The sequence below is a fragment of the Danio aesculapii genome, chromosome 7 (assembly GCF_903798145.1).
Source record: "Danio aesculapii chromosome 7, fDanAes4.1, whole genome shotgun sequence".
NCBI classification, from domain to species: Eukaryota; Metazoa; Chordata; class Actinopteri; order Cypriniformes; family Danionidae; genus Danio; species Danio aesculapii.
Genome location: NC_079441.1, coordinates 8978374 through 8998184, shown reverse-complemented (window position 1 = coordinate 8998184; position 19811 = coordinate 8978374). Strand labels below are relative to the sequence as shown.

General features: G+C 36.8%; 1 protein-coding gene across 1 annotated transcript in view; it reads right to left on the bottom strand.

The window, feature by feature from the left end:
- Nucleotides 1-5493: 5493 nt before the first annotated feature.
- The window catches only part of abhd17c (abhydrolase domain containing 17C, depalmitoylase), an 88975-nt gene continuing 74657 nt past the window's right edge, over nucleotides 5494-19811 (bottom strand). The window contains exon 3 of the mRNA XM_056461018.1: nucleotides 5494-7375. Coding sequence (XP_056316993.1) covers nucleotides 7156-7375 — 220 coding nt within the window. The 3' untranslated portion in view covers nucleotides 5494-7155. The remainder of the gene's footprint in view (nucleotides 7376-19811) is intronic.

Here is a 19811-nt window from a genome sequence, read left to right as displayed (position 1 = left end):
CTGTGAATGAACGTCGCCTCGTTGTTCCATCCCAAAGAGGGAAGAAATCACTTTCCCGAACTCTCGCATTCAATCTGCCCAGTTGGTGGAATGAACTCCCTAACTACATCAGAACGGCAGAATCACTTGCTGTCTTCAAGAAACGACTAAAAACTCAACTGTTTAGTCTCCACTTTCCTTCCTAATCTTAACTCCCTCTCTGGCTATACCACTAACTGTACTCTCTCTCTCAAAAAAAAAAAAAAAAAAAAAAAAAAAAAAAAAAAAAAAAAAAAAAAACATTACTATTGCTTTGCTTCTTAGACTTTACACACCTGAAACTTGTCTATAGCACTTGTTCACTGCTGCTCTTATAGTTGTGTAAATTGCTTCCTTGTCCTCATTTGTAAGTCGCTTTGGATAAAAGCGTCTGCTAAATGACTAAATGTAAATGTAAATATGATAAAAGTAAAAAATCATCTAAAATTAACTTAAAGGTGGAAGACAAGTTAATAGTTCATCCAACGGATATTGCCGAAGTTTTTTAACCAGTATTTTATATTGTTAGCAAAAAAAAATATGTGGTCAGCTTCCAGAGCAACCAGCTATTTACAACAAAGATAAAGTGATTTCTTTTTATAGGCAACGAGACATTTTCTTTAGTTAGAGACGGGTTACAGAAAGAGAAGTTTAATTAAATTATTAGCGAGTAAAAATTAAATAAGAGTCCTGGAATTGATAATATTCCTGCAAGATTTTTTAAAGACTGTTAAAGTGATTGCCCCCTTGGTATCACATACAGTTGAAGTCAGAATTATTAGCTCCCCTGAATTATTAACCCCACTGTTTATTTTCCCCCCAATTTCTGTTTAACTAAGAGATTTTTTCAACACATTTCTAAACATAATAGTTTTAATAACTCATTTCTGATTTACAGATTTATTTTATCTTTGCCATGATGACAGTAAATAATATTTGACTAGATATTTATCAAGACACTTCTATAGACCTTATTCTTCAATGCGGAAGTGCGCTCGTTTTTGCGATTGTTTTAATACTTCAGTCGCCTGTGGGAAAAATGACTATAGGAATAATAAAAGGCCGAAAACGGTCAAACTACTTACTCCACAAACAAGTATTTGCATGACAATACAGACAAAGTAGAATAATATAATAAGAAAATGTCAGTTTGCAACATTAAGCAGCAAAACGAGCTGTTTTTAACCTCTAAAAATGAATGGAAGTGAATGAGACCGGAAGTCTCAAGCCAAAATGATTCAAATGGCTCCGCCCACTCGTACGCGGTGAACACAGCTTAAAGTGACATTTAAAGGCTTAACTAGGTTAATTAGGTTAACTAGGCAGGTTAGGGTAATTAGGCAAGTTATTTCTATAATGATGGTTTGTTCTGTAGACTATTGGAAAAATACATAGCTTAAAGGAGCTAATAATTTTGACCTTAAAATGGTGATAAAAAAAATTTAAAACTGCTTTTATTCTAGCCAAAATAAAAGAAATAAGGCTTTCTCCAGATGAAAAAAATATTATCAGACATACTGTGAAAATTTCCTTGCTCTGTTAAACATCATTTGGGAAATATTTGAAAAAAACAAAAGTGGGCTAATTATTCTGACTTCAACTGTAGGTAAAACAGAGGCTGTTTTATTTGCTTCAAGAGTGAAATTAAAGAAAGATGATTCATTTGTGGTTAGGATTAGTGATTTGAAAACAGAGTCGAAAAATGTTGTAAATTATTTGAACTTATTTAAATTATAAATCATCAGGTGATGCTATGACAAGAAAGGTTTTTACGAAGATATGTGGAAAAATTAGGTTCTTAGCAAGGCAAGCTGATCTGTTGGATGTTTAATTAAAAAAATTATTGGCAGGAGCTTTAATTCAACCCCATTTTGATTATGCCACCTCATTTTGGTATAGTAGCTCCTCACAAAATATGAAGGAAAAATTGCAAAAGGAACAAAATAAATTAGTACTAACAATTTAAATTTTTTTAAAATAATAATGCGTGCCTTGTTGCATTAAATATCTAGTTTACCTATTGCTCACCTAATGAAACCCAAATGGACCCCATTGGCATTCTCATTCACTGTTTCTAGACTTGCACCCCACCCTACTTTTCCCCACACACAAATATCCAATTTCATACACACCACATTATAGAGTTTCATATTGACTTCAAATCACCTGCTGCACACAGAATCAAGAGTATCAAATATAAAAACACACCCTTGACCTGGTGAAAACTGCTTCTTAAGACTTCCACATTCACCTCTGCAGCCGCTGGGATCAGCAGACATGCTCAACCCCCGAGCTCTGCCAATTCCTGGCCCTCGCAGGACTCCTGGTCCCTGGCCAATGCAAACGTGACTGGCTCCAACAGATGAAGCTTAATGGCCACCTCCAGTTCCACCTGCCTGTCGCAGAGACACCTCCAAAAGCCAACTGTACAGACATGCTCTATATGAAAATAACTTTCACAAAGCGAACGAGAGAGAGAGAGCGAGAGAGAGAGAGAGAGAGAGAGAGAGAGAGAGAGAGAGAGAGAGAGAGAGAGAGAGAGAGAGAGAGAGAGAGAGAGAGAGAGAGAGAGAGAGAGAGAGAGAAATAGAGCAAGGGAAAAATGGAAACAAGAAACCTGCGGAAGGAAAAACAGCAGGGAGACTATCACTTATAGATAAAGCTTAAAAAAACACAAGGCGGCCATGTTCAGAATGCAATACTGGCAAACTGAATACCGTGCAGCATATCCTAAAAATAGTATATGTAATGGGACATATCATGAAGAAAGCATGTCATTATAATGTTTAAAAAAAACAAAAAAAAAAAAAAAACCTACAATAGACAGATTAAAAGTAGCCTAATCCAAAAACACAATGCATTAATCGCACGTTAAAAAATGAAAATTGTTAAAATTAGTTAAATTAATTGATGTTAACGTGTTATTAACATTAACAGCCCTATTTTGAAGCTTCCAAAAGTGGAAATCTGCCAATAAATGAACCTTCACACCACCAGGGGGTTAACGCATGTCTTATGAAGCGGATCGATGTGTTTTTGTAAAAATTATTTACATTTTTTATGATAAAAGTTACAACCAATGACTTCTCTCGGCAGCTGAGTGCACACAACACGCGCAAACTGACGTATACAACAAAAGCCGCGCATGACATGTTGCAAAAGTGCTCTTGGAGCTTCGTATGATTACAGTTGAATCCCTGAAGTCACATGAAATGTTGACGTTTTTGGTTCATTTTCTGGATTTTGAATGTCTCAGAAATATTGTTGTCTATGGAGTCAGAGAGCTCCAGGATTTCATCTAAAATACTTTAATAAAATTTTTTTTTTTTAAATGTCAAACTAAAATGTCTTTAATCATCCGAATATCAAAACAACCAGTGGACACAGATCAAAAGTAGCCTAATCTGACTAGCCAAAAGGTCAAACAGAAAACACGATGCGCTACTGTGCGTTCAAACCGAAAGCGGTGAGTGCGTGCAAGGTCGCTCTGGCTGCCCTGGTGACAACGCTGTCTGCCTTCAGCTTCGGCTGCGAGTGCGTCAAAATTCGCTACATTGATCTCGGTAAAAGTAAAAGGTAAAAGTACTGCAAAACAAACTTGCATTGATGGCTTGTCAAAACTGTTTATTTTTTTTAAACTTGAACATATTTTGTGTATCAGACTGCAGAACTGTGCTGGAAGCAGAAGCAACAATGGTTTCATAACAGACATGCGGCCTGTCAACAGTGTTATAATCAATAGCGCTGTCTGTGTCTGTTGGGTCACATCTGTCTATTTTGTTGATGGACACAATCAGTTTTTGCAGTTGGACTGTTTCTATTTTCGACTGACTGCAGAGCTACTTTAGATACTGTTTTCTCTGATATAAAATAGATGAATAGGAAATGTTGACTATGGAGAAAATAAAAATCGCACACATATGCATATATACATTGAGCTTATACACTCACTTTATTAGTTACACCTTACTTGTACCAGGTTGGACTGCCTTAATCCTTCGTGGCATAGATTCAGCAAGGTACTGGAAATATTCCTCAGAGAATTTGCTCCATATTGACTTGAGCATCACGCAATTGTTGCAGATTTGTCGACTGCACATCCATGATGCGAATCTCCCGTTTCACCACATCCCAAAGGAGCTCTATTGGATTGAGGGCTGGTGACTGTTGAAGGCCATTTGTGTACAGTGAATTGTCGTGTTCAAGAAACCAGTCTGAGATGATTCATGCTTTATGACATGACGCTTTATCTTGCTGGAAGTAGCCCTCAGAAGATGGCTACACTGTGGTCATAAAGGGATGGAGATGGTCAGCAACAATACTCAGGTAGGCTGTAGCTTTGACACGATGATCAATTGGTACTAATAGGACCCAAAGTGTGCCAAGAAAATATCCCCCACACCATTACACCACCCTGAACAGTTGATACAAGGCAGGCTGATCCATGCTTTCATGTTGTTAACACTAAATTCTGACCCGACCATCCGAATGTCGCAGAAGAAATTGAGACTCATCAGACCAGGCAACACTTTTCCAATCTTCTATTGTCCAGTTTTGGTGAGCCTGTGTGAACTGTAGCCTCAGTTTCCTGTTTTTAGCTGACTGGAGTGGCACCAGGTGTGGTCTTCTGCTGCTGTAGCCCACCTGCCTCAAGGTTGGACATGTTGTGTGTGCAGAGATGCTCTTCTGCAGACCTCAGTTGTAACGAGTGGTAATTTGTGTTAATGTTGCCTTTCCATCAGCTGGAACCAGTGTGGTTATTCTCCTCTAAACTCTGGCATCAACAAGGCATTTGCACCCACAGAACTGCCGCTCACTGGATATTTTCTCTTTTTCTCACCATTCTCTGTAAACCCGAGATGGTTGTGCATGAAAATCCTTGTAAATAAGCAGTATAAAGCATTATTTGTGTGGTATTTTGAGCTGAAAGTTAACATGCAGTACTCTAGGGACATCAGGGTCTTATTTTACATCTTGTAAAAAAAAGGGGCATAATAAATCCTCTTTAAAAATCAGACCCCACAAAATGTTTCTGCAAACTTGGATCCTAATAAGAGGATTTCAGAAATGATTTGCAAAATATCTACCTTTAAATTCACCCTCTTTTACTCGTTTGTATGACAATCTACATATTTAATTGTCATGAAACCACTGTGAACTATATGATATATTCTTGTATTGAGAGTTGAAACAATTAAACGTATTCTTTTAAGTTAGCACACTAAATTGCTGTGCTATTTATTATTTGCAACTACGTATGTGGATACATACGTACAGGATCAAATATTTTAATAAAGCATTCAAATTGGAGTCCTGATGGGAATCCTGTGCCGTTTAAAGACAATTCGATTTGAATAGCTGTATCTGACCTTCTGACCTACCTATCTGACGCAGGAAAACATTTCAACTGAAAAAAACACCACCACCACCGTGTTATTAAATATTTGTACATGCTGAGCCTCATGACAAGAAAACTTGTTTGGGTTTCCATGCATCCTTTATTCCTTTATAAGCAGTACAATATCCACTGTGTTGCGACAAAGCAACAACCAACAGAAAGAACAATAATCTGTCTCTCGGCACATTTAAGGCTTTAAAGATATATAAAATAAAAAAAGAAAACTACACGCTTGTGTCTGTACCAACTATCTTTTTCTCTGCATTATATTTGCATACTGTGATTCCAGTGTCAGTAATAATAACAAAAAAAAAAAAAAAAAAAAATCAAAGCTAAATACCATTTACTTCATATTTTACATACCTATATATTTATAGAGAAAGAGAGAGTGGGGGGGTGGGGGTGTACAGTACGGTTATCTTACAAACCAGCATTAAAAGAGGTGTAAATATTAATAATCACTGAAAAAACATTGTAAAAACGTCAGTATCAAAAGCAACGATGGGCTCAGATGTGATCGGTGTCTGCCATTCCTTACAAAAACAAAAACAAATCTCCACTGGAGATCAACAGCAAACATGAACCGTCATCGCGTAACCTTACAGCAAAACAATCAAGTCAACCAACAACAACTGCTATGCGTTAAAAACATACAATCAAAATAACGCACCATTTTCGGTAGCAATCGACGTCCTTCATCCAATCGTTCCAAGTCCTTCATTCGCCGAATGAGGAAAACATCGACGTTTAATCAATGACTTCAAAGTTTTCCTGGGTAATGTGATTTGGATGTCTGAAAAAGGGGGATAAACTTCAAAACATACCAAATTTAAATCAGTTTTTCACAGTGATTTTCCCCATTCGAGTAGCAGCGTGCAGGAGCCCAGAGAAAATCGTCGAAATCCCATTTCCGGAAATAATAATAATAATATTAATACAAATAAAATTCACTGACAGGAATGTCGGAGCGAAATGTCAGAGAACATAAGGCTTTTGTTGTAACACCGATGCAAAAAACCAACAAAGAAAGCTCGAAATTTCACATTATTTGTTTTGTTTCTCTTTATACAACGCACAAATGTAGTGTTTACGTCGAAACAATGCCCTGATTGCTGTGTTGCGACAAAGCACCATGTTGTTTCAAAACAATACGCCAACCCTTTCCCACCGTATGCGAAAATCACGGACTATTATTGACGGGTCAAGTCACTTTCCACAGGTCTTCCAGTTTTAATTAGCCCAAGCTACACTTAAACTCACGCACTCTCACACATACACACAAACTGGCCACATATATATGTAAATAAAATAAAACGTCAGTCACTGGTTCATCATGATCTAATCTACTTGAAACATAAGAAAACGGAATGCATAATTCCCTACAAATCAAACAAACAAACAAAATAACCTGAAAATGTCGCACGATAAAAGTGCAATCGGTTACTTAACCCCTTGAGGAGCATTTATAAAGAAAGGAAATGTTAAATGCAACGTACTGGATGCGGTGCAAAAATGTCAAACGTTCGTCAAGTATAAAAGAATAGAAAGTGGTTGGAAATCATTTGAAACGCGTCGCCTTCCCCATTTGAACGCGTCCCCCTCGATAGGAATGAAAAAAAGGCCCTGCTCCTACATATCAAGAGAGAGCTTCGTTTTTTTTTATTCCTTCAGCAAGTGCAAGTACTGATGGCGTCCTCGGCTCTGGGTAAAGGGACACGTGTGTTTGCGTGTGTGTGTTTTCAGGAGGTAGCCAGTTCAAACGTGATGAACTGTTTGAGTCTCTCGAGGTATTGGGCGTAGAGCTCGATGTCGTTGTGCCCAGCGCCCTCCACCCACAGGGGCTCCACTGCACGCGGGCATCGCTCGTAAATGGCCAAACCGTGCGAGAAGTCGATCACCTCGTCTTCTGTGCCGTGGATGACCAGGACTGGAGACGCCACCTTGGACACCTTGTCGATGCTGAAACACATTAAAACACAGACAAGAGTTGCATTAGAATACAGTGCAAGTCAAAATTATTTGTGAATTTTTAAAAACTTTTTTCAAATATTAAATATTGATGTTTAAGTAAGCAAGGAATTTTTCACAGTATTTCCTATAATATTTTTTCTTCTAGAGAGTCTTATTTGTTTTATTTCGGCAAGAATAAAAGCAGTTTGCAATTTTTTAAAAACCATTTTAAGGTCAACATTATTAGCCCCCTTAAGTAGGGATGTAACGATTCACCTGACTCACGATTCGATACACAATACTAAATCTCACGATACGATGTCACGATTTTTAAACAAAATTATTTGAAACAAATTTAAGGTGAAGAGCCATTTAAAACTTTTTTCAAAGAATCGGCGGTTCGATCCCAGCTCAGACAGGGTTGGGTACAGTAGGACCCGTGGGTTACATGTGGGGGCTCGTCCGGGATGGGAGTGAGGTTTAGGGGGTGATTGTAACAGGCCAGCTAGTGAAGTCCTAAGCAAGTAAACCTCACTCCTCTGACCTCAACAGATGATAGAGGCCATGGTCTTTAGCCTCCTTGTTAGAGTAACCAACTCCCATGCAAAGAATCGCCAGTTCAATCCCAGCTCAGACTGGGTTGGGTACAGTAGGACCGGTGAGTTACATGTGGGGGCTCGTCTGGGATGTGATTGATGTTTAAGGGGGTGAGTGTAGCGGAGGCAAGCTAGTGAAGTGCTATGCAAGAAAACCTCACTCCTCTGACCTCAAAAGGTGCTCTAGCAACAGATGCTAGAAGCCATGGTCTTTAGCCTCCTTGTTAGAGTAACCAACTCCCATGCAAAGAATCGCCAGTTCAATCCCAGCTCAGACTGGGTTGGGTACAGTAGGACCGGTGAGTTACATGTGGGGGCTCGTCTGGGATGTGATTGATGTTTAAGGGGGTGAGTGTAGCGGAGGCAAGCTAGTGAAGTGCTATGCAAGAAAACCTCACTCCTCTGACCTCAAAAGGTGCTCTAGCAACAGATGCTAGAAGCCATGGTCTTTAGCCTTCTTGTTAGAGCAACTGACTCTCATACAAAGAATATCCGGTTCGATCCCAGCTTAGACCAGCTTGGGTACAGTAAGACCGATGGGTTACATGTGAGGGCTCGTCCGAGATGATAGTGAGGTTTAAGGAGGTGAGGAAAGCAAAGTAGCAAACTTTGCTAGCTGAGGAGGCCAGCTTGCAAAGTGCTATGCAGGTAACCCTTACTCCTCTGCCCTTAAAAGGTGCTCTAGCGACAGACACTAGAGGTCATGGTCTTTAACCTCCTTGTTAGCGCAACTGACTCCCATACAAAAAATACCCGGTTCGATCCCAGCTCAGAGCGGCTTGGGTACAGTAGGGCCGGTGGGTTACACGTGTATTCCACAGCATATTATTTAGTAACATTTTGCATTACTTATTTGAAACTGAGAATGTGGGTACAGAATAACACTGTGTACAATATCCCTCAACAGTGAAACATTCACTTGTGTAACACTTCAGCCTCTGGCAACTAACAGCCTCCCCCAAGTCCAAATGCCTGTCAGGTAACAACTGATTTATATTAGACTAGGAAAACAAAAGAAAAAAAAACACTAAAAACATGAAGTTATGTCATAAAATGTTTAGTCTTGCTAGATTTATTGCTCAGAATATTCAAAATAATGACTGACATATTGACTGACACCAATAATACAGAACCTAATTCAGTATCTGCTCTATTAATCTTTTTTCTTCACAATATCTCTTCCAAGCAGGCTCCTGCTGGGCCCTAATGTACTGTGAAAAGAAGTAGATTCATTTACTACAGCCATTTTTGTTGATTTCATAATAAAAAGGACCTATTTAAGGAACTATTTTATGAAATGTATTTTACTGTGAAATAAAATAAAACAGAACTTTGCTCATACTGTCTACCCCTACATTAGAGTAATATTGAATAAATCAATACATCTGGCTGTTATTTGGGTGTCAGGCTTGGGATTTTTAGTTTTTTTAATTGCAACTCAACATCTACAGTAATCCACTTTAAAGCTTATTCTGGTCAAGCAGCGTCTAAGCCTTGTGGAATCCAGTCATAAAAATGGAATTTGCTGTACAGTACAATGCACTGTGCTGAATGTCATTAAATTTGGAATGAAGAATCAAAAGTAGTGTTGTACGTCTAATGTTGTCAAAAAGATGAATGTCTGTGAATATTAAAAAGCAAAAGACCAAGAGTGAAATTTGCAAGATGTTTTTGCATGTCTGTGTGAATGAATCATGTGGGTTTGTTTACAATACTTCAGTGTTGTGGTGTTTTCAACATGGAGCTTGAGATAATAAAGAGAAATTTGATACATTCCAGAGCTGATAATACTTGTTTATAAAATAGTCAGGAATTGACAGACTTAATTATATTACTGTAGTACAGCAAAACACTTTAAATAAATAAAAAATATTAAATAAATAATACAATTATTAATAATATATAGGGTAACACTTTATAATAACTACACACTATAAACCATTTATTAAGCATTAGCAAATAGTTAATTCATTATCTGTTAAGGATTAACTCTACATTAATAAGCGTTAGTAAGCAGTTTATAACTGCAGCTACAAATGCTGTATTCTTGACTTACAACCACATTTATAATGTGCTTAATACTTGTACTTTCATACTTTGTTAATGATTTATTTTTCATTACTAAATTAAGTATCGCATTATTTACAAACCATTTGTATTTAAGAGTAGTTGAGGGTTTTTAGGAACATTCAGAATGAGTTGGTAAATGATTAATAAACTATTGAAATCACCGTTTATATGTCTTAATATTCAGGCATATATTAAGGGTTACTATGTATGTTAATAAATGCTTTATCCACTCAACTACATCTAGTTTTGTCACCTAATCTAAAGTAAGGGCTATTTATGCTTTATAAATCCCTTATAAATGACAAATAAAGGCTCAGTTAAATTCTAAACAGGAAAAATGACATTATTCATTCCTTTTCATTTAAAGATACACAAATAAAACTGTACTTCAAATGAAAAATAAATCTTTGCAACCTTCTCTAAAATAAAACAACTGTAGAGTTTAAACATTGCATCTTATTATATTGTTGTTGTTTTATCCAGTTTTATGTCGCATTTTGATACTCCTGTTATTTGGCAATGTTTAAACTTTACAGTAATTATTTTTTTTTAAAGATTGCAAAGATTGTTCATTTGATTCTGAGCCTTTAATTGTCATTTATAATGGATTTATAAAGCATAAATAGTCCACTAGATGCTAATGTAAATGATTCATAGTGTGTAGTTATTATAAAGTGTTACCATAAATATTAAAAGTTTCTTTATTTCAATTACCTGGACATGCCTTTCATTTTAAAACGCTTAACCAGTAGACTTAAAGCAAGGCCAGAAAAAGAAAAAAAATAAGTTTAAGCACCAATTCTCAGTATTAACTAGTCAGTTAATACCCTCCTATCTTTAAGATATTAGCTGTTTATTAGTACTTATGAAGTACATATTCTGCATGATCTTATTCTATATTCCAAATCCTACCCGATACCTAAACCCAACTATAACTTCAATAACTATTAATAAGCAGCACATTAAGAGTTTGAGGCAAAAGTCATAGTTAATAATGGCTTATTGATAGCAAGAATAGCTTAAACTGACAAAAAAAAAAGTGGGGGGATACATTTAGAGAAAAAAAATAATAAATCTCTGAAATAACCAAGCAGTTTTGTCGTGATATATTAAGTTTTCAAATGATCAGCTAATATGCTAAGGAACACGGAAAAAAAATAGTATCTATTTCTGCCTAAAATTTAAATGTAAAGACACAATTGCTGGATCCATCTTAACGTGTACCAAATATTTTCGATATTTGGGAAAAAAAAAAACAAACAAAAAAAAAAAACAACCCTCCCCAAACCTGAATATGGCATTTCTCTGAGTTGTTAAGAGCACCTGTCTTTAGCATTGTTAACCTAGCAAACAAACAGCATAATTGAGTCACGTGATTGTAATGTTCACTATGTCCTTCTATTCAGCAAAAGAATTTCCATCTCTCATTAACCGTTTGTAACACAAACCTACCTCAAGCGAGTGTAAAATTTTTGTTAATTAAAGGATTTTATTAAAAATTTGCCATTTTTATTAATCGTTTCTCATGTCAGTGTTTCCCCTACAATTATATTAGGGGGGCGCCCTGCCCTCCCAAACGGCTATCCCCACGCCCCTTGAAGTTATTTGTATTTTACATATTGCGCCAGATCACAACCTCTTTTAAAAAACAAGCTAAATAACCATATGTAATATCTTATTTACACAACATCATGTGATTTCTGTCTCTACATCAGGGGTGACCAACACTGTTCCTGGAGATCGACCTTCCTGCAGTTTTCAGTTGCAACCCATATATAACACACCTGCTTGTAATTATCAAGTGCTGTTCAGTATTTAATTAATTGGTTCAGGTGTGTTTGATCAGAGTTGGAGCTGAACTTTGCAGGAAGGTCGATCTCCAGGAATGGGGTTGAGCACCACTGCTCTACATGGTCACGACATAGCAAATTTCTGCTCTCTGAACCGCACACGGTGGAGTTCTACACAGCCACTCTCTGCTGTATGGGAATGAGAGTGCGCGCCACATCTGACAGGACCGAAGACACACGCGTGCTCCCTTATATTAAACATAACCTACAACAGCCACAACACAAGTAAATGATGTATGGGAGCGTAACGCGCTCGCGTCAAAGCAGCTAAAACATATACAGATGCGATGGGACCTCGATTTAGTTTATTGGCGTGACTCGCGCGAGTGACGCTCTTTGTTGCAAGTGCAGCCATTGTATTTCCAGTGTTTAGAGCTATTGTGACGTGTTTGCCCCTAATCTAGCATCTCATCCAACCTTATGAACTCTCCCTGAAGCACTGCGAGTCTCCAGCAAATTTATACCGGCCCCGTGATCCCAAAAAATTAGTTAAAATACTCAAAAACATTACGACAAGAGTGAATGAGAAAGAAAACAGATTGCGAGAGGCACAGTGATGGTCTAAACATTACATTTCTTCAGTTAAATGAATAGAGCAGTAAAAATATCGCGAGTGCAAATCCCTCCCTCTCTCTCATGGAGAGATCTGCTGTCAATAGTTGGAGATGAGCAAAATATTGGAATGGTCCTGCATGTATTTAGGCCTTTTTACATATAACAACTGAAAGTTCCGTTTTGCCATCCTCTGGTGAAGTAAAGCACGCACTTGCGCTTGTCACTTCAGGTCAGAATAACAACAGACGTGAAAATGAGTGCCGTACAGCAGCAGTGAGGAGATTATAAATAAAAAGGATGTAAGGATGTCGCCTGAGTGGCTTTTTGGTTTCTTTTCTTGTGCATCCCAGCCACTAGCTCCCCATCTAAAAGATTTTTTTTTAGCATAGTGGGTTATGTAGTCATCCAACTTGACAATTTGTAATGCTTAGCATGTATGTGAATGATGGCTGGTTCCTTTACTTGAAAGCTCAGATTTGATTATCATAATCTGTTTTATTAAGAGAATTTGAGGTTTACTGTATCATTATTTGACATTACAGATATTGAGCTACCTTTAAGTTAGCTTTGATTGTTCAGCGTTCACACTTCAGACACTTTGTAACCTTTTATCCATCTAGTTTACGAGTCTCTTTAACACATATGTTTATTTTATTAAAAGAGATCAGATATTTTGTTTAATTGTTTTTGCTTTTGACTATTAAAACTATTTGCCTTAGTAATGTTGATAAATTAAAACAAAGTGGTAATATTTATAACATTCCTAAATGTATTTGTTAAAAAATATTCACTCAACATAACTCAACATCCACTCAACTGTGTGAGGCACACTCAAAATGGCATAATGTTTCAAAATATTAATGTTTCTTACCTTTATCAGTGATCTAATGCAAAGATTTATAAGACAGGGTTTTGCAATTTAGGCATTTATTAAAAACTATCTATGTTGGGTCAAAAATATTTTCAGAGTAGACAGAAGAGGAGCAGTTTTCAATCCTGTTCCTGTTTCATTTTTTACAAAAAGTTATTTAAAACATTAAAGTAAGCTTGCATTTTACTTCTGAATTTGATTTCCAGGCAAACAAAATCATTTTTCCAAGAATCCGCACTACATTTTTAGGTTTTATTTAACCCAAATGAGACCCTGGATCATAAAACCAGTCATGTGTCAATTATTTCAACATCAAAAAGATTTAAACAATAAAGAAAATACTGAAATTTTAAAAAATAAAATAAAATAAAATCACATTCAATGTTGTCTAAATGAAACGCTTAGCAGTGCATATTACCAGGGCTTGACATTAACAACGCCAACCCACCAAATGCAGGTAGATTTCAGCTGTGGCGGGTTAGACAGACACTCTTACTAGCCACTTTGGCTGGTTGGAAATAATTATTTAATGGTAGTTTTCTTAAAAGCAGGGTTCGACAATAAAGATGGCCCAATATTCATGCTAATGGAATCTTAGAATCGAGAAGCAGCATGAAAAAATAACTGTGTTCGCATGAGCAAAAGAAAGCAGGAGAATCCCGAATGAGAAGATGATGGCTCGCACGCACAGGTGATGTGATGTGCACGACTGTTAAAAAGCGCACACGCTCTCGTTTACTTGCCTAAAGCAACCATGCCTAGAGGAAATGCAACTGGTGCGATCGATTCTCTTTTGAAATAGACTGGACAAAAAGGGATGATCGTGCACCCACAGTCTTGCAGCTTTCAGGATCTCAAGTTATATATATATATATATACACACACACACACACACACACACACGCACACACACACACACACACACACACACACATTAAAATAAAGTGGTAATATTAATCACATTCCTAAATGTTTTGTTAAAAAATATTCACACTCAAAATGGCATAATGTTTCAAAATATTAATGTTTATTACCTTTATCAGTGATCTAATGCATACAGCAAGCATAAGAAACTCAAAAAAAATGAATAAATCTTCAATAATAATGGTGTAACAGTTTACACTAAAATATCTTACTCAGCATACTGTCAATGGTCCTTTAATTGCAGTAACCCCACAATGTATGCTGATCATTGGTAAATACGGACAGCCACATCAGCACAGGACTGCTAACTAACTGGCGATCCTGACAGGATGCTCAAGAGGACAATCAAACAGGCATGCTAATTAATTTATCATTCAGCACGCTTAATTGTTGCTTATTTTCCTCATTGGTGCACAGGCAAATCTCATTTAGGTAAGAGAGGAGATTAACACATGACACAGGCTGATGGAGTAATTACAGCGGCTGTGAAGAATAACACCTTACCCAAACACCAAACTAAATATGCACACGGCATTCATTTCAACCAAACACATTCCAATGGATGACGGACAAATTGTAAATACTGGACTTGTAATCGGGCAGGGAGTGTGCTTGGCTAAACTGATAGGGGTAATGCTCATTAAAATTACAGTTTTGAGGACTTAAGCTTATAACAGTTGGATGTGCCAAAACTTTCTTCAGTTAAACAGAGAAAACTGAGATGAACATGTTATTTGGCTCTAAGGGTCAAACAACAAAAAATAAGGTCAAGAATCTTGGTGTGATTCTGGAGTCAGATATGAGATTCAGTAGTCATGTCAAAGCATCAGCATACTATCATCTCAAAAACACTGCAAGAATTAGATGCTTTGTTTCCATTGAGAACTTACAGACTCTTGTTCATGCTTTTATCAGCAGCAGGGCGGATTACTGTATAGGCCTCCTCACTCGCCTTCAGCTACTAACAACTGCTGGAATCAGCTTCCAAAAATGATCAGATGTGCTCCAACATTAGGCACATTCAGATCAAGACTGAAAACACATCTGGTTAGCTGTGCCTTTACTGAATGAGCACTGTGCTACGTCTGACAGATCGCACTATTATGTCTTTTCTTTTTTCATTCTTTTATAACCTGTTTTAACACATTTTAATCTGTTTTAATCACTTATTATCACTTATTTATTATTGTTTTTATTTCTCTGGTTTCTTTTATTCTTCATTATGTAAAGCACTTTGAATTACCATTGTGTATGAAACGTGCTATATAAATAAACCTGCCTTGCCTTATATAAATCTGCTTCTTCAGTTCTAAGGGGAGATCTGACATGCATTTATGATTGAATTTTGGGTTTGATAGTAAAGCTTAAAGACCCCATAATAGCACTTGAGTACTTCATTATTTGATGGACGCAAAGATTTTTAAGACAGGGTTTTGCAATTTAGGCATTTATTAAAAACTATCTATGTTGGGGCAAAGATATTTTCAGAGTAGACAGAAGAGGAGCAGTTTTCAATCCTGTTCCTGTTTCATTTTTTACAAAAAGTTATTTAAAACATTAAAGTAAGCTTGCATTTTACTTCTGAATTTGATTTCCAGGCAAACAAAATCATTTTTCCAAGAATCCGCACTACACTTTTAGGTTTTATTTAACCCAAATGCGACCCTGGATCATAAAACCAGTCATGTGTCAATTATTTCAACATCAAAAAGATTTAAACAATAAATAAAATACTGAAATAAATAAAAATTCTAATTTCAAGTTTATTATTTGGATGCGTTTTTAAGGCCTGATTGTGATGCTGTGTTCACACCAGATGCGGAATACGCAAATAAATCGTGCTATTCGCATGTAAACAGACGCGTGAACATTTTGAGTTTACTTGCTTTATAGCTAACATGGATTCTATTGAGATAGTAACTGTGCTTTGTGTGCTTTAGGAAGGCTTTTAGGAACAGTGTAAATTTGTTCGGTGCCGTGTCTGAGTCCACTAGATCCTTTCAGAGGCGAGTTCATCAAGTCCTTCAGTAACTATCCCTGGATGATGGAGGCTTTCAGCAGTGCTTCAGACTAAACCAAGCCCAGTTTGATTAATTGTTGTCTGGTGTCAGCAAGAGGATTTCCCCTCGGGACACTAACAACAGGCACTACGTCATAATCAGGCACCTACAAGAGCAAGCTCATGATTGGATAACACAGCGTGAATGTCCGCTGAAGTTCAGATTTGCCAACTTGCGTTAGCAACAGCAACACTTGCAACACTTGCGTTAAGTGCATCAAACGCGCGCTGCTTTATTCACACGAATTGCATCATACATTTTTTAAACCCCCAAATATTATGTAAATGGTTAAAGTGGGGTTAATGTGACCATGCCAACTTAATTTTTTCAGTTTTTATATTTCAATTGGAAAATTGTAGTTGAGCAAGTTTTATTTTACCTATTTACATCCACAACCTTCAGTTATTTTCAATGAATTCTGTTGTGTCTGACAAAAGCAGGTGGAAGATTTTCATTCAATGAAACTTATTGAACAAAAATGTGGAACATCAATACTTTCAGCCTGTAAACTATACATTTAAACTGGCGTATCTGCTATGCTACCACATGTACATAAGAAAGCTTACAAAAATGTTTATTTCATGAAGTTGGTAAAGGACTGGAATTAATTTGAGCCGTTGGCTGACTTCGCCTTCACCCGTCTCATCTTCTTCACATTACCAACCTCAGCACACTTAATCCAAAAGTATTTTTCTTTCTTTTTCCAGCCCGAATTACTCCCTCATGCCTAGATTTTGGACTCCTGAATTTGCAGCTGACATTTTGCTCTTTCAACTAGAAAGATTCAGCACCAACAGTTAAAAGAGTAGCAACAAACAACTAAAGCTCGGTTTATACCTGCTATTAAGATGTAATAAATGAACTGATCAACAAGTGGACAATGCTAAAACGTGTAAAGAGGGTGAAGATAGCTGAAGTTTGTCCACTTTCAATGAATTTCAGAGGCAGTGAAAATATTATTGGATTGTTTCAAAATGTAAAAGCTTGTGGCCGAATTCATTCAAAGAGCCACAAATGACCATACACTACCTGACAAAAGTCTTGTCGTCGATCCCAGTTGTAAGAGCAACAAATATTAACTTGACTTCTAGTTGATCATTTGGAAAAGTGGCAGAAGGTCGATTTTTCCGATGAATCATCTATTTAACTGCATCCCCAATCATCACAAATACTGCAGAAGACCTACTGGAACCCACATGGACTCAAGATTCTCATAGTAATCAGTCAAGTTTGGTGAAGGAAAAATCATGGTTTGGGGTTATATTCAGTATGGGGGTGTGCAAGAGATCTGCAAAGTAGATGGCAACATCAACAGCCTGCGGTATCAAGACATTTGTGCTGCCCATTACATTACAAACCACAGGAGAGGGCAAATTCTTCAGCAGGATAGCACTCCTTCTCATACCTCAGCCTCCACATTAAAGTTCCTGAAAGCAAAAAAGGTCAAGGTGCTCCTGGATTGGCCAGCCCAGTCACCAGACATGAACATTATTGAGCATCTGGGGTAAGATGAAGGAGGAGGCATTGAAGACGAATCCAAAGAATCTTGATGAACTCTGGGAGTCCTGCAGGAAGCTTTCTTTGCCATTCCAGATGACTTTATTTATAAGTGATTGGAGTCATTGCAGAGATGTATGGATGCAGTCCTCCAAGCTCATGGGAGTCATACACAATTTTCATTCTTTTTCTACCGCACCATTACTTTACATTGTTTACTGTACTTTATTTTTGTTAAGTGACAAGAATTTTGTCCAAGCAAAGTCAGACCTTACTGTCTGAACTAAATAATTAAAAACCAAGGCATGATCATATTTTATTTTGGTGAAATAAGCGTAATCTAGAGGCCTTTGCCTTTCATATAAGCCACTTCTGATACCAAATGATCAACTAGAAGTCAAGTTATTATTTCTTGTTCCTAAAACTTGGATGAGTGACAAGACTTTTGTCAGGTAATGTACACTATCCTCTAAATGAACATTTGATTGTTATGGTATATTTGATGACCAAAACAAGGTATTTTGACTCTACCAAACCATACCAAAACACACAGATTCTTAACTGAGATGTAACTACCATCCATTCAATTTGCATGCTATTCTGCATTATGGTCAGTTAGAAGTGGTCACAAATGATGCATTTGAATGCATGTTAAGTGGAAAAAGAGCCAACACTATTTTAGTTTAAATTTTAAATTAACTATTGCAGTGTTTATCAGTAATATCACAATATTTAGGTCTCAATTTTATAAACCGTTTTGATTAAAACATTTTTTATTTTAAACTGCTGGGAATCAGTTTAAATGTCTGAACAAAAGATGCTTTAATGCGTATTTGTATTTTAAACAAGGTACAAGTATTTAGAAATTTTTAGCTGCTCATCGCAAACAGTGTAAATTATAATATATCACCAAACTCTAATCTGCTAAAAGCAACTGTTAAAATATTGTAAACGTTAAGATTAGAATTTTTTTTAAAACGTTTTTGTTTTTGTCAATCAGCTACTTTCAACTTTTGAATTAATTGCCAAATTGTACAATCCCGTTCAAAAAAGTTAAACAAATCAACCAATCAATAGATCAACAAATCCATCAGCCAATCAACAACTCAATCAATAAATTCATCCAATCAAACCAATAAAAAAAAAAAAATAAAAATAAAAATCAATAAATCAATCAAATCAATCACTCAAAAATCCATCCATCCATCAATTCCAAGACCAAACTTAATTGTAATGTACAAATGGGACATTCACAAATCCAATGGTCTTGGTATTGTGAAAGATGCCATTTACAACAAAATAATTCTACAAAAATGTGAAATTGTGTAACCAACCATTGCTTCATTTCAAATTCAACATCAAACTCCCCAAAAAAGCAGAACAGGAGTTTGGAGATGCTTAAGACGTAAAAAAAAATGTCAATTTAGTTCAGGGAAACAGCTCAATTGACTATACGGTTTAAAATACTTGAAAATAAACAATCACACCAATTTGGAACAGAGAGAGAATATTGTGAAAATTATTTCAGATCCATTTCAGTACAAATTAAAATATTCAGAATCAACACTGAAATCTTTTTTTTAACAGCACCACTCACTAGACTGTTTAAAAACATGTCCACGCTTCAATAAGAAGGAAGAGTTCATCTGAAAAAGCCGAAACAACATGACCTGCACAGCAAGGTAGGAATAAAAAGCAATAACACAAGAGCCAATATGAGATGAGACTGCATCACGGTGTTAGTCTTTACCCCTCGCCGGTCTGCAAGAGACCTTGACTGTAGGAGTCAACCCTCGCCGGCTCTCCCGCTCTGCATTTTAATATTCAAACCATGCCACACTGCAGCCGGCAAATCTACAGAGACAGGCGAGTCATTAAACTTTCATTCAGCCTGACTGTCCATTCACAACAGGCTCTGAGAACACCCACTGACCAATCCAAGCACACACACTCGCACTGTCCCATGAGCCCTCTCGATCTGGAGTCAGCGACTGGAAGAGAAATCCTGGACTTGGCAGAAGT